Source organism: Columba livia, chromosome 3, assembly GCF_036013475.1.
Source record: "Columba livia isolate bColLiv1 breed racing homer chromosome 3, bColLiv1.pat.W.v2, whole genome shotgun sequence".
NCBI lineage: Eukaryota > Metazoa > Chordata > Aves > Columbiformes > Columbidae > Columba > Columba livia.
This window is the reverse complement of record NC_088604.1, coordinates 31,103,796-31,118,742: the sequence shown is the minus strand read 5'-3', so window position 1 is coordinate 31,118,742 and position 14,947 is coordinate 31,103,796. Positions and strand designations below refer to the sequence as shown.

The following is a 14,947-nucleotide window of genomic DNA, read 5'->3' as shown; positions in this document are numbered from 1 at the left end:
ATAAAAAGATGACTTAGTGCAAACCCGAATGATCCTTTGGATCTCTGTGAGCCTCTTCAGGAAGGTATACAGTGTGAAGGCGACCTAGATTTCCACTGCAGTAACAACAACTATTTCAGCAGCCCCTACCAAGGAGGGACATGAGCCTCCAAAGAGCAGTCTAAGGAGTTAGAGTGGAGACTCCTTTTTAAGACCACAGTTTTCTGGACTCTAGATGCATCTATTCTCCACCAGGAATGCTTTGGTGATCTAAGGAACTTGGGTACTATCATATCCAACAAGAACAGTGTTGGGTAGAGGCTACATTTTCAGTTTCCAGTTCTACCTTTATTTGATCCAATTCAAGGCATCATGAGAGATCCTCATGGTGCTTCAGTTACTTTCTTCAAAGAAAGGCAATTACTACTACCTGCAATCTTTAAACATAGGAACCACTGATGTACTGGCAGTGGTTACTCCTTGCCTCACTGGTGATTAAACAGAATACACCCAGCTACCAGGAGATTTGTAATTGCAAAATGAGTGCTCATATTCTTGAGTGACCAAATAACATTTGAGCTTTGCACAAATATTCCTTGCTGAGTGATGTTGAGATCAACAATAATTTTATGAACAAAAAGTAAAATAGCCATGATCCATTCACAAACTTTTCATGTAAACTATTTGCATACTCTGCCCTCCCATACCAGCTAAAGAAGTAATTCTGAGTCCTCTTGTATAACATGCAATGCAATAGCTGTTCATACTGCAAAAATACTTGTCACGTACCATTGGTCCTGGATTTCCAATAAGACCAGGTGGTCCAGGTTCTCCTGTTTCACCCTAATGATATTGTTTGAGGAAAAAAAAAATAAATAAAAATTTAGTGGTTTATCTCCCAGCTATGTACACCAGCAACGCATATAGTGTGTACAAGTAAAAAAAATACCTTATTTCCTTTTGATCCCTCCATTCCAGTTTCTCCCTGAAAACAACCGGTATGACCATAAGAGGTTAAAACTTTAACTAAGATCAACTAAGGTTTATTTTGCTACCTTAAAATATTTTAATATAGTTTGTAAACTTAACTAATATTCAGAAAGCATTAAGAATTTCTGATGCCTTTTGTAAACTCGGGAAGGCATTCTTGTTTTAAACTAATTATGTTTGTGTATTTTCCTACTGTTTTAAACAAAAAATGTTTGAAAACATCAACATTTGCTTAAGAGCTTCTCCAGTCTGAAGCCTGTTATTCACCACTAAATCCTACTGGTGAGTGACATAGTTTTCATCTCCACAATGACACATTATTATAGTATGCCTTATTTAGGTTATTGCAATATGCTAACTACAAGTATCTGAGCAACCTTCACTTGTGTATTAGCCAACACAACTAGCTTTGGTCAAATGTCACAAAAGAGGATAACAGTTAATTAAAACTAAGCAACACATGTAAAAAGACACTTAAAAGAATGCAGGCTTTGAAAATATCCCCCAAAATAAAAAAAAAATTATGCACACATAAAATGGGTATACGAAAACTGCCTGATGTTGAATTCCACACTGGAAACAGGTAAAACAATTAAATTAATAGAGTTCAGTCCACATATAATTTTGGGAAATAACTGAAAGAAAGAACCTTCAGGAGACAAAAGAAGTGTATACTTTAAACTCAGTTCAGGGACTGTGCACCAGCTACAGAAATGGTGAAGAATGGAGCATGTCCCCTTTTTTATTTATAACCTGTATGAAGCTGATGCACATCTAAGAAGAAGACAATAAATATGCTATCCTACATAATGACTGAATCTAAATAAAGTGTAAAAATGAAAGAATTACAGCATGAACACAGAATGAAAATCAGCTATACTTACTGGATCTCCCTTGTCCCCTTTTTCAGAAGGCTCTCCCTATGGAAACATAGGAAAGAGGTTAACAAGATTTGTTTCAATTTTTTTTTTTTTTTTTAATCTATGTAAAATGTAAGTACATGGAATTAAAAAGTTTACTTGAGGAATGAAGTTTATTTAATGACAAGATTGTGACATGCATGATCCTTTCAAGCAGAAGCACAGGGAAGGGTCAGGAACATGAACTAAAAAGAGAGTGATGATGCATTACAGCAACGTAAAAATCTGACAGCTTCTCAAACCCAAGTGCTTTATAGCACACAAAATCATGAATGTGATGTATTGACAGAGTAAAAAAGTTTCTGACATTTGAAAACTGTTTATGCACAAGGATACAACCAAAGAAACCAGCCTAAAAGCTAAATGGCAAAATGCCTGTTATGAGGAACTGGGTACATTACACGTTCCTAGAAAATACACAATATACATCTATTACCAAATAACATCCCTCCCCGTCAAATTTTTCTGGAAAATCGAAGCTTTATCTAAAAGATATTTAATTAGGAATTTTATTTACAAATTTTAATAATTTAAAGACACCCGCTTTTTCATATAGATTTGGAAGATTACCTTTGTAACTTGTAAAAGTATGAATGGCAATTAATTCATGAGGCAATTACTGATCTCAAACTTATATAAACATAATTTTAATTTTAAACTGGCATGCAGTAGAAGTCTGAATCTGTTTAAAGTTAAGGAGTTCGTGAGCTGTTGGAACAAGGAAAATTACTTGTATACATAAATATTCTCTCAAGGGAAGGCCTGAGTAAATTAAAATTACTAAGGACATTCAGATACTGACAGCTTTTCCTATGCCCAAATATATTTTCTTGATCCTGAGTATATTTTCCAAAATTTGATTCGTAATCAGTATGCTCAGCCACCTTCTAGTATCACACACAAACACACAAGGAATTAATTTACCTTTTCTCCTTTTGCACCAGTCATTCCCAGTTCTCCTTTTTGACCCTTTTAATGAAATCAATTATATGTCAAACTTCTTATAATCTAAAGAATGCAAATTAACTCCTCCTCTCCTATAACTGTGCTTAGTTCTTAAAAAATCTTAAAAATCTTAACTTTTCTGCAGAGAAATTTGAGATTCAATCACCTTCAAATTAATTTAAATCACTGTTTTCATTAGCAGATCTGCAGGCTTCTCAGTTATGCTGTGACATACCAGAGCATTTGCCTATTTTCTTCCAAGTTTAAAAGGCATTCAATTGTCAAAAATTCTTCCACTGTTTAAAAAAGACAGATGCCTATAAACAACATAATGTAATGGGAAGTGGATTCAGAATTTGGCCTTCACGTAACTTTCATAGGATGACTGTAAGTAGTTTTGGTTCAGAAAGTCCCACTGTTACAGAGAGCCTGCTTTAAATATTCGTGATTTATTATGAAATTATTTTCTAAATTTTCACTTTCTTAGAGTCTTCCCCCCCAACCAGCAGGCCAGCTCATTTGACTTATCCTCAGTGTTCTAGAAGCCACATATAATTATTTGTGCAGTTTCCCTTTCTTGTTGTCATAGATCAGAGGAGAAAGGTTCACAGGCTGCACCTGTGGGAAGCCACAAGGACTATTGGACTACACTGACTATATTGGACTACACTGATCAAAGAGACAGTAATATCTAAAATCTATTCCTTCAAAGACCATTGTGATAAATCAAATAACAGATACTGTGTTAGCGTTGACAGAGACAGGTTAGATAGGCACTTTGAAATTTCTCCAAATTTCATCTAAAATGCTTACAATGTCTCCCTTCTGGCCTTTAGATCCAGGGGTCCCAAGTAACCCTAGTAGTCTTGCATCGCTCTGGGAAGAAGAATATGACCACAAAGATCAGAGGAAAGAACATGTCAACATTTATGTACAGTAACAATTTATTTACCACAACAATTTCCTGTAATTTACCACCATATAAATTCAGAAATCCTAATTTACTACTAGAAAGGGATGCTAAATGCCTATGCAGTACATCTAAGTAATGTATTGCAGCAAAACATCCTTTGTCATGCATTCATACTCTAGTTAGGTGAGCAGAAGATGAAGAAAAGCATAAAAGGGAAATGTCTATGTTGAATAGTGCTGTGCAAATCCGTGATTTTTTTTTCTTAGCTCAGTGCAAAGAACATGTTTTTACACTTATTACTACAGTACATTTATCAAGTATGTTAGAAAAGAACAATAAAAATAATTTCTTTCCTATGACAAGAACACAAGCTTTTTACTTTGGACCAGCATGAAACACGAAACAGAACCAATTTAAGTCTACTAAAATAGTGAGACAGAAGGAGAGGGGATGAATATGATCAAAAGGATCCTCACACTGCTCCTCTAAGAAAACAGACAGATTTAAGGACCAGGGGTTCAGGTTGTATACTTGCTCAGGTTATTATTGCACGGCATCTATTTACTCTTTTGTATGAGGTAAAGACAGAATGAAATACAAAGCATATGGTTTCCTCCTCACAAAGCCAGGCTCAGACTACCTAAGCGGAACATGTTTTTCTTTTAATGACAATGGAAAAAGCAATAAAACCAACGACCCTGAAAAATGAGCTTGGGTCTGGACTCAAGAAGTCCAAGCCCTAGAACATCTGCTACCGAGCTGCGTGAGACCTTTGAGCAAGCCAACCCAACCCGCATTGTCACGTTCCAGTTTCTGTATCTCTAAAATGGAAAAACGTAATAATGAATAGAAGTGCCATTTGCACTCTGCTAATATTTTCAGAAGTTGATAGCTGAATATAACCTGAATAAAATTAATTATTGTTTTATAAACATTAATGTCCTGAAGAATCTTCTTCGGTGTTTAGGGTTTGTACAACTGTTACTACCCTAATTATCAACATCAGCTGCAGAGTAAGAGGCAGATACCCAAAGAAGGGAACCTGATAATTGCTGAGAAGTAGTTGACCACCACTTGACTGGGAGCAATTTATGTGTCTGTTATTATTTCTTTTGCCTACATGGAAAGAAAAAAAGGGTACTAGACCAAATAATTATTTTTATGCTTTTTGCCGATTTATAGGTCATTTCCTCTTTACAACAAAATGTTGGTAAAATATGCAAAAGAAAAAAAAGTCTTAGAAAAGTAATAATGAATTATTCAAGAATAATCTATAATTATTATTATTATAAATTATAATGATTTGGAAACATTTCCTGAGCAGATTGTGATGTAGTTTCAATTGCTTTGTGTTGTAGTTAGATTTTTATTTTTATGCATTGGAGGACACTTTAGATTAAACTGATCTGTGTGCCCCTTCCAAAGATATTAAGAAGCAGGTTTGGCTGAAGTGACATTTATCTATGTACAGAAAACCAGTAAATAAAAAGATGACACGCAGAAGCCTTGAAAGCCCAGGCAAAGTATGATAAGAGAGGCCTGAGAGTATATGAACACAAATCATGAGGCACCATTTACCAGTCACCGGAGAAATGTAACCTGTAGAGTAGAATTAATTTATTGGCATAACGAAGAGAACAAAATGCATGTATCGAACACATGCAAAGCATCTCATTTACCCTCAAAGTGCAAAAGACATACCACAAAGGAATATAATTGTCGTCACACACCTTGCAATAACAGGCACAAAGGAAGAAAGAGGAAAGCAACACTCCAGGTCTGTCTCCCACCCCATTATGGATCAATGCTACTACTTATCCTCATCAGGTTCCCCTCATCTTCATTAAAGAAAGACTGCTGATCCTGTTTTGCCATTCAGCACAACTTGCTGCTGCAATCAGCAATTGTATTTCTACTGCTCTCTTTCACTGTATACATGATCAAGTAAATTATGCTTCAAAGACTTGCACTCCAGTCAAGGTGATTGATACTAAGCCAGAAAACACTTGGTTGCAATAAATTATTTTAATACAGCGTGCAATCACAACTACTCATTGATACCATACAGAAATCAGAAGAATTGCAAACAATCTGCTAAGAAATAGAGAAATTATGGGAAAAAGCCATTATTAATTATGATGGGTCTTAAAATCTCTCTCACTGATCCCCCACATTTCTTGGTAGCAGTTTCCCATGATTCCTGGAAACACCAATGCAAAGCAGCCATACTAATGTCCTCAGGAAGAAAATAATATATATATATATATTAAAATCTCCATAGCAACAAATATGTGGTCACAATTTAAACAGTTTAAAAAAATAAACTGAAATAAGACATTGTGAGATCTTTGAGAACACACATAAAATGCTGGAAAATGACAAGACCATTTCCTGCGGTTTAAGAAATTTCAAAAACCTCAGTATATCACTGAAATATCATCTTCCAAATGCAAATAATTGAGGCATATTGCAAATTATATACTGGAATGTGAAAGATTGTTTGGTACCTCCAAGGCATAGAGAGCAAAATCAGCACTCATCCTACTGTGTAAAAGTGTGGGGAAAAAAAGGAAAGTTTCTGGTGCATACACCTGCCTAAACAAATAATCAATGGCAAAGCCAACAAGCTGTCCTTGTCGTTGATGACTTCTTTGACAACTTTGTCTTGTCCTTGATGGGAATACCCCATTCCCATAATAAAACGTATAGAAAATAATATGTTTGCTGTAGCAGTTGGAGACTTAAATTGACTATAGAAGGATCTGAACACGTAGTTACAGAAAGTTTGTGTATTTAAAACTTGCTGCTTGGATCAGAAAGCCATCTCCTCTCTCATCTAAAACCAAACAGCTTTTCCCTGTTGAACAGTTAATTGCTCATGACAGAGTCATTAAAATCTTCATGCTAGACAGCTGAAGGAAGAATAAAGTTTGTAAGCTGTACAAGATTTAAAAGATGATTAATTTATTGACACAGAGCAGCTGGTCTACATTTTTCCAGAATATTGTTAATTAGGAAATGTAAGACACTTTAGGAATTCTTAGACCCTTACAATGATAAGGAAACTGATTTTTGGAGACACATGCTTCCCTGTTTCTGAAGATCAACACTGTCTGAATTTCCTTCTGCAGAATTAACATTAAAGGGTCTATCAGGATAAAAGAGATTAATAGTCCAGAGGTGGGGAATGAGTTACAATAAATACAGTATTGATAGAGGAAACAGGACCGGTATCAGTGAAAGCTGTCTTTGATAGGAAAAAGAAACTGGTAAGAAAATGGAAGGTATAAACCCAAAATACAAAAAACTTCAACACGTACATATGAAGTGGAGGACCAAAACCAGAAAGTCTCCAGGTATGAAAATGTCCCTGTCAAGAACAGCATATAGAACTATGCTTAATTCCCAGTGCATGTTCTAAGGTGATATACTGTTTTGGAATGGATTAAATACCAGAAATATGAGAGAAATCACTTCAGTGATAAAAGCAACTGGAAAGATATGTTTGACATGAATTTCACTACAGAATCCCTATTCAAAAAAATATTTTAGTACTCATCTGAGTATTTTATAGAAGAAAAAATCCTGAATTCACCTGCTCTTTATGGTTATGCATTTTAATATTAAAATAAATGGATGCCTTCCAGGTCTGACCTGCATGACTTAAGGTGTGATACATGCAGCAAGCTTTGTATTAAGCAAATATTCCTGTAATGGTGCTTCATCAGCCTTTGAATAAAAAATGATTTTCTAATCGCATAAGTTACGAACCCGCTTTAGCATCAATTAAGAAAACTTGCATGATCTTTGAATTATGATCCCTTAAAACAGCAGACACTACCATCACTTAAATGATTTGTAAAATCAGTGGCAAGAATTTAATTCACATGCAACACTGTCCTATGCAATTTTAATTTTTTTCTATGAAGTTCTTGTAGCTGCAGGAGATTCTATACAATATTTTTCTTAGTCTCTAATACAAACATAAGGGAAATTCTCCTGGATTGCTAGTAGATCTTTAAGAATTATGCCTCCTTGTCTTTCTATTCTACTCTTAGGAACACAATAGACTAGGTCAAGAAAGAAGAAATGTCATGTATGGTTTAGAGCAATTAGGTTTACAAGTGTGGAGCTGATGCTTTACACTAACAGCTAGATGGTCCACCCACCTCCTTTTCGCATTATACCAGGCAAAAATACATGACTAGAAGATGGATGGGAAGTAAGACACATGGCAGCAGGATAAATGGCACAGTAGGTATGTGACTGGAGTGTGGATTGAGCCTATACAGGGATGCAGAAAGGGGACAGGGAAGGATCTGCCTTTTGGATTAATCTGGAATGTGGTTCACAGGTATCAAAACTGTGGTCATTTCTACCTTAGATACTTCTTAGGCATGAACACACACACACACACACACACACACACACTACATCAAATCTCTGTACCTCATTATAATGCGTGTTCAATGAATCCAGAATTCCTTTTAGTCCAGAAGGACCCTATATGGAAAAACATGCATCAGACAGTCATTTTGATTGAACTTACGTTATGTTTACATACCCGTATTCAAAGAGCAGTGGTCACATAAAAGGGTTTAGATTTTTATTTGATTACACGGTAAATTGCTTCCTGTAAGTTCATTTCTTTTTTTCCAGGCACAGAGGGGAAGGAGAGTCAGTTTCTAAACTGCTGAGTTTTGAAAAGTGGCAAAATAAAAGGAGATAGCTACTTTGAGGATGCAAAACCCAAGGGTGGTATCTTTTGGCTCCTATCTAATCATATTTTGAAGTCTTCTGACAAAGCATTTAAATTTGCTGTTATGATTTGCATTCTGACAGCAAAGTCTTCTCTAGCAAGATGCATCTGCTCTGTGGGAGTGCACAAAATGGCAAACAAAAAATTTTCCCGCATGTAGAAGATCATTCTGCAAAACCCTGGTGGCTCTCCTTACCAGTAAAGGTACTTCCCTGGAGGTACTGAACTTCAAAAACATGAGACACAGAACCCTGATTTTGATTCAACAGACAGACTGCTACTTCCTTGGGGAAAAAAATTCAATCTGATGGCAAGTAACTAATAAAAGAGAGACAATCACAAAGTTCCCATGGAGTGTGAAGGTATAAAAAAACTAGGAAGACAGTAGCCAAAGTGAAATCAAATAGATAAAAGTTATTAAAACAGATGGCTAAATCAGTAAGACCTGGTATAACGTAATTGCAGCATACCAAAACAAGACAGGTATGTTCTGAGACTTTATCACTACATTTTAAAATATGATCCTACGTATTTTACTGAGATTACATTGTTACAGAAATATAGTGGCACTGAAATAATAGGGGCCATTAGGAATTTTCGGAAGCCACATGAAACACCACAGGTGCCTCACTCCCTCTTTTATCCCCAACATCAGAAGAGATACAAAGGCATAAATTATTTGATTCATTTTATTTTGCAAGTGAATTGTCACTTCAAAATTAAGTTGAAAAATAAATATAGTCATGATGTTTTGACTGAGATTCTCCTCAACTAATTTCTGAAGTTAATGGAAAAATTTTTACTTCAATATCCATTTTGGAAATCCAGAAGTGGGACGGAACCATGACACCACTGCCTAATTTTTAGATATCTCAGCTTCAGTTCTGTAATCCTATAGTGTCAAATTGTTGAATCCAGATTCTATAATCCTGCAAGCAGTCAAACCCAAGAATTTATTCTCCTCTCTAATTTTCCATCATGTTGTTTCTTTTACTGTTTTTCCACAAACAAAACTGCTGCAACCACACAACCCAGGAAGGATTGAATGCTCTATCTCCCATCAGCCCCAAACTCTCAGATATTATTTGTACATAGAATAAATAATTTTTGACAAAATGGAAAGCCTTTGTACATGTCATGGCTTTGAAAAACAGACATAACCTCAAAAAACCTCAGAACTGTCTTGTGACCAAGTCAGTCAAGGGGAACTTAAGGCATTTGGGTTGCACTCTCGACAATACCACAGCCTTTATGTCACCAGAGGTTAACCCCCTCTCTGGTTTTAGTCTTTCCGTTCTCAAAAATTGACACACACATTTAACAATTTTATCTTTCATCATTCTTTCTAAAATAAAATTAGTAAAACAAGTGTACAACAACAGAAAATACTTTTATTGAAGTGTGTTTTCCTAGTCTCTTCCTTCCTTTCCATGTTGTTTGTCTCCACTAACATAGCTGCATAATACACTCTGAAGTCTCTACAGACAAAAAAAGAAACAGTAGTATCGGTTTGCAAGTGGAGAACAATGAAATTAACTAGAGTTGAGGAGCTGCTGTACAGGCAATTTCCAGCTTTTGAATGAGAATTTTGCACATCTGCCACTTCAGATGTTTTTCAGATTTGATGCTTTGCAAACACCAATGAAAAGCTGACTTGAGCGGGGTTTCCTTTTTCTTTTTTAATATCAAGTTGTGTAATTGAGAGATGCGAAGCGCACAAAGTCTACAGTTGTATGAATAAGAAAAGAACTGAAAATGTGTCCTGATTGTTTTCCAAAATTACAAACAGGTTTCAGATGTTATTTCTATAGACAAGGCAGGAATAGAAACACAGGTGCTTAAAAGGAAATAGCTCCAAACTGTGAAATTACTGGGGTTTATAATACACTTTTCTCACTTAACTTTTATAGTCCGTCTGCATTTCTGTAAAGATGAGACTGCTGAAAAAGTCTACCCAGTCTCACAGTCCATGCAGTAAAATGTGTAACAAGTAAATTGCACTGGTTGTATCTCAAGAACAGGCCATTTCAGAGATCTGCAAGTGACCCAGTGTAATCACTTGTATCCATCTATTCCAGATCTGTGGCTGCCCGCTAAAGTAAAACACTGTTTTTCTTATTACTACCATGTAAAAAACCATGAAACTCATCAGTGCAGATGTGTGATATTGTATAAATATTCCAAAGAGTAAATGAAAAGAATGACGAGGGCATGACGTATGCCACGATAAAATATGTTAAATAAATCACATTTTTATATGGATTTTAAAAACCCAAATGCATAGAAACAAACAATCTGGCCAATCCTTGCTGGCCATTCCTAGCTTACCAAGTAAGCATTTCCAATATTTTTCAAAAAGGCAGCTGAAAGTCCCGGAATACCAGAAATACTACTGACAATTTTCACTTATCATTGCTTTAATTTTCTGTTTATTGTAATTAACTGATAACATTCATTCACTTTCAAAATACTGGTAGAGGAATGACAGTATTTCCTGAGGCAGAGGAAATGAGATTTCCAAGGCAAACTGCTGGCTACTTAAGATAACTACTTTCGTGGCCCTGACATACATGCTGAATAAAAAGAGACCAAAAGTGTGTGGAATTAAACGAAGAAATTCAAGTAGCCTGCAAACGTCTTCACTGCCTCACATGCAACACAAACAAAAATGAAGCACTATTTTAATTTAAGACTTTAAGGAGTAACACAAATCTAATCTTCCAAGCAAGAATAGTTGTGAAGATAAAAGTTATGAAGTTCAGCCCCTAGAGAAGGTGAATGATGAACTAAATGATGAGCTTCAAGGGCTACAGCAATTGTGAAATAAATTGATTCTGGTTGCAAACACTACCTTTGGATGGGTTGTTAGAAAACAGCAGGTTTAAGAGGATGAATAATTGTGACTGCAGTTTAGCAACCTGTGATTTGGCAGATCCAAATTTTATTTCCCTGCTCTGCCACAGACAGATTCTTGGACAAGAGGGCACTTGTCTAAATCAGGTAGTTCTCATGCTTTGCAGCTTTAAAAGCCAGCACTGACAGCACTTGCCTCCTGCCAAAGAGCAGCACTGGGCAGAAGTCACACTCGGACTCACCCCAGAGAACGCTGCTGTACTGGGAGAAGTCTGAAGCACAACTCTAGCTTGGCACTCTCTTTATTTTAAAAACAATCTGATGTCCCATGGAAAAGAGAACTACTCAGAAATGGAATTCCTTCAGTCATAACAGTTCCAGTAGAGACAGAGAAAACTGGGACAGAAAATATAAAGTTAACCCTAAACGGAGAAATAAGTGAAACTCCTTTTTCTGTCCTCTCACCTTTGTAAATAGAAATATCCAGCTGCTGATTTGTGTGTAAGTAAAAATAAAATTAAAAAAGAAAAACAACAACATATCCCTGCCGCAAGCCCCAAATCTCCCGCAAATGACCATAATATGTAAAACAGTGCCAGACATCATGAAGCTAAGCAGAGCAAATAGAAAAAGAAATTATCTTCTCTCAGAAATCCAAACAAAACCAGGCAGGTAGCAATTCTACAACCCTAGACCAGCAAAGCATTTCCTCTAAGTGAAGAGTAGAAAACTGGGCCTGTGCATCCTTAGGGTAACAACATACAAATACTAAGTTCTGACACTTTCCATACTTTTGCTTTTAATTACTGAAAAAAAAAAGGGGTGGAAACTAGAAAGCCAATGTGTTATCCCTATGCAAAATAATCTCTGGTCTGCTGGTAACCCGTGCTGTGTTGCCAAGTCCTGTAGATATTTTTGCTAGCAGCTATGGGAGAGGAAAGCTATCAGCTCAGTTCTGCAGTCAGATCAAAATGCTGTACTTACAATTTCACAGCTTCCTACTCTGATTGTATTTCTTTTTGTTTCATAAAATCAGCATTTCAATTTCAGTGAAGAACCATGCAGAGCAGGATAACAGCACGTGAAAGAGACAGTATCTCTTTCAGAAGAGTTCAGAAGAAAATGCAAGCAAGAAAATGTCTGTAATACATTTAAAGGGCACAGAGATTTTGATTTCACAATAATAATTTGCAAAATGCTTCTAAGACTGAAGTGAATCATTTATTAAACAGAAGCTTTAAATTGCTCTCTAGGATCTTTAAAAGGGGGGAAGGGATCAAAAAGCACTAGAGGGAGCTGGTGTTCTACTTAACCCATTTGGATTCCTTGTTTTCAGTACAAATTGTTACCCACTGGAGTGAGACCAGTGTGAGCACTCAGCTCAGCTCTCCAGTACTGAAATAACAGAACAGTACTCAAAAACAACATGAGACAGCAAGGATGCAAACCATGAATTCTGAACCACAGGGGAATAACAGAACACTTCAAAAGTCTATAATATTTAATAAACCTTAAAAAGTACTAAAAGGAGCTGGTGATATCATCTGGGTTTGCTTACAGAAATACTTTTTATAACCCTTGAATAAAAACCCTCATTGCCTCCTTGCCTTTTGTGGGCACAGCATTTGATCCACAGGGAAAATGACACAAAAGAAAGGATAAGGGGAAAATGACACAAAGCAAAGGATACCTGGAAGAAGTTGCATAGAAGAGACCCATTTTATTACAACAGAGTGGTTTCATCACTACTTGCCAATAGATCTATGTTTTTGACACTGATACTTGTTTTTTACTGAAGATGTGAAGATGATGTTAAAGGACTAGAAATTTACAACTAACATCATTTTTCCTGGGAAAAAAAAAATAAATAAAAATCCCCAGAAATTAGGTTAGGGGAAAAAAAAAAAAAAAAAAAAAGAAGGTACTGAGAGAGGGTTAGAAAAATCAGATAGTCTTATCTTATCAGATAAGAATATAAATATGTTATATTTATAATGTTATTAATATTAATTTTATTATATTTATAACTTTATTAATTTAATTACTAAAAACTTACACTGCTTAGTAGTGCACAATTTAGAGCCCTTTTGACTGTTCAGAATGTGGTCTCATAATCCCTCCCTGCCCTTTTTTTTAGGGCCGTCCTTTAAACTAAATCTCCCAAGTATTACATCCCATCAACTGTTCACCAACTTCTTCCTCAAGGAGGCAGAATTTTCCTTCTTACAAGTTGTTTTTGTCATTGCTGAACACCTGCCTGCTCTTCTAATATCTAAATTAAGTACTTAATCTCATGGCATATACTGATAGATAAATTAGGTAAATTTATTGATTTCAAACACACAGTGTGTGTAGCTACTCCAACAATTAATGACTGAATCTCCCTTTTCTCAAATACAAAGGTCTTATTTTTCCGAATCATCAATCAAACACCAAACGTACTTTTTCTAGATCATTTTCAGTCAATGGTCAATCTGTCAAGCATTCTGTACCCTGTATATGCCAAATGTGAGACAGCGACCACCCTGCATGTGTGACACTTCTGTCACACTTTGGAGAGGCCAAAGTAAAGGCTGACAACATATTCATGTGCCACTAGCTGCTATTAGAAGAAAAAAGGTAACTGGAAGCACAGTCTAGCAAAATTTAATACATTTTGAGCCTTGAAAAAGAGAGGAGAAATGATGGATCATGTTAAAGTCTCCTTGGTATGTACAAGCTGTAGCACTTTAAATATGGGGATGCTGCAAATACACATTAACAGGTAATACAGCTTCTAGGGTGTGCTTTTTCTATGCATTATATTGTCAGTCTTGGAAGAACACAAGATGCTGGTGACGCTGTCTCCAAAGTAAGAACTGCATCAAGCTAGTTATACCAGAAAAAAATACCTTTAACCACAACAGGAATGCTTTTCTGCTGTGTATTGCTAAGCTACAGAGCTCCTTGTACAGATGCAGCCATGCTGACAAAGTTGAACATCCCATTTGCTCTATGAAAATCTGAAACAGACCTCAGTAATAAAAGTGCAATTTAGCCTTCACTCAGAATTTTTGGTATGTCTGTCAAGGATCATACATCTTCACAAGCCTGACTTGTTGGCAAATCTATAATGGCAGAAACCTGTAACAGAGCAGCAGCTTTTCACTGGGTCACAAAAAGCTAAGCACATTAGGTCTAACATTGAGTTCTGTCATGGTGCATAGTTTTGTTTTGGTTTTCCTTTTAAAGGTAATTTTTTGCCATTTGTATTAAGAAAGATTCTGCATCACTCCTTTCCTCTGTTTGGACTTCTGCAGTCTGCAGTACTGGTTCAGCATTAGGAAGCCCAAACTGTATGAAAGACTCAAATAAGCAAGGTTTCAATATGGCTATAGGCAGGGGAGAAGGGGGAGACGAAGGGATTTGTAACTATTTAGTTTTATGCAGCATAAATGAACTCTGTCATCAGCTCCTCTTTCTGAACACATTTGGCAAGGAAAGGGGGAGAAAATATAAAATTTATGCAGTTTTGGTTTTAGATTAGTTTAAGTGACATCTGTTTCATTTTACTGATTGTATCTCACACAGCAGTCCATTATTCTCTTC

At 36.0% G+C, this 14,947-nt stretch overlaps 1 protein-coding gene across 8 annotated transcripts in view; it reads right to left on the bottom strand.

The window, feature by feature from the left end:
• The window catches only part of COL19A1 (collagen type XIX alpha 1 chain), a 192,300-nt gene that overhangs the window by 46,533 nt on the left and 130,820 nt on the right, over positions 1–14,947 (bottom strand). For all 8 annotated transcript variants that reach the window (XM_065056225.1, XM_065056229.1, XM_065056230.1 and 5 more), the window contains 6 exons: positions 8,197–8,250; positions 3,648–3,710; positions 2,814–2,858; positions 1,854–1,889; positions 929–964; positions 769–822 (listed from right to left, as the gene is read on the bottom strand). In XM_065056225.1, the coding sequence (XP_064912297.1) occupies positions 769–822; positions 929–964; positions 1,854–1,889; positions 2,814–2,858; positions 3,648–3,710; positions 8,197–8,250 (288 nt within the window). The remainder of the gene's footprint in view (positions 1–768; positions 823–928; positions 965–1,853; positions 1,890–2,813; positions 2,859–3,647; positions 3,711–8,196; positions 8,251–14,947) is intronic.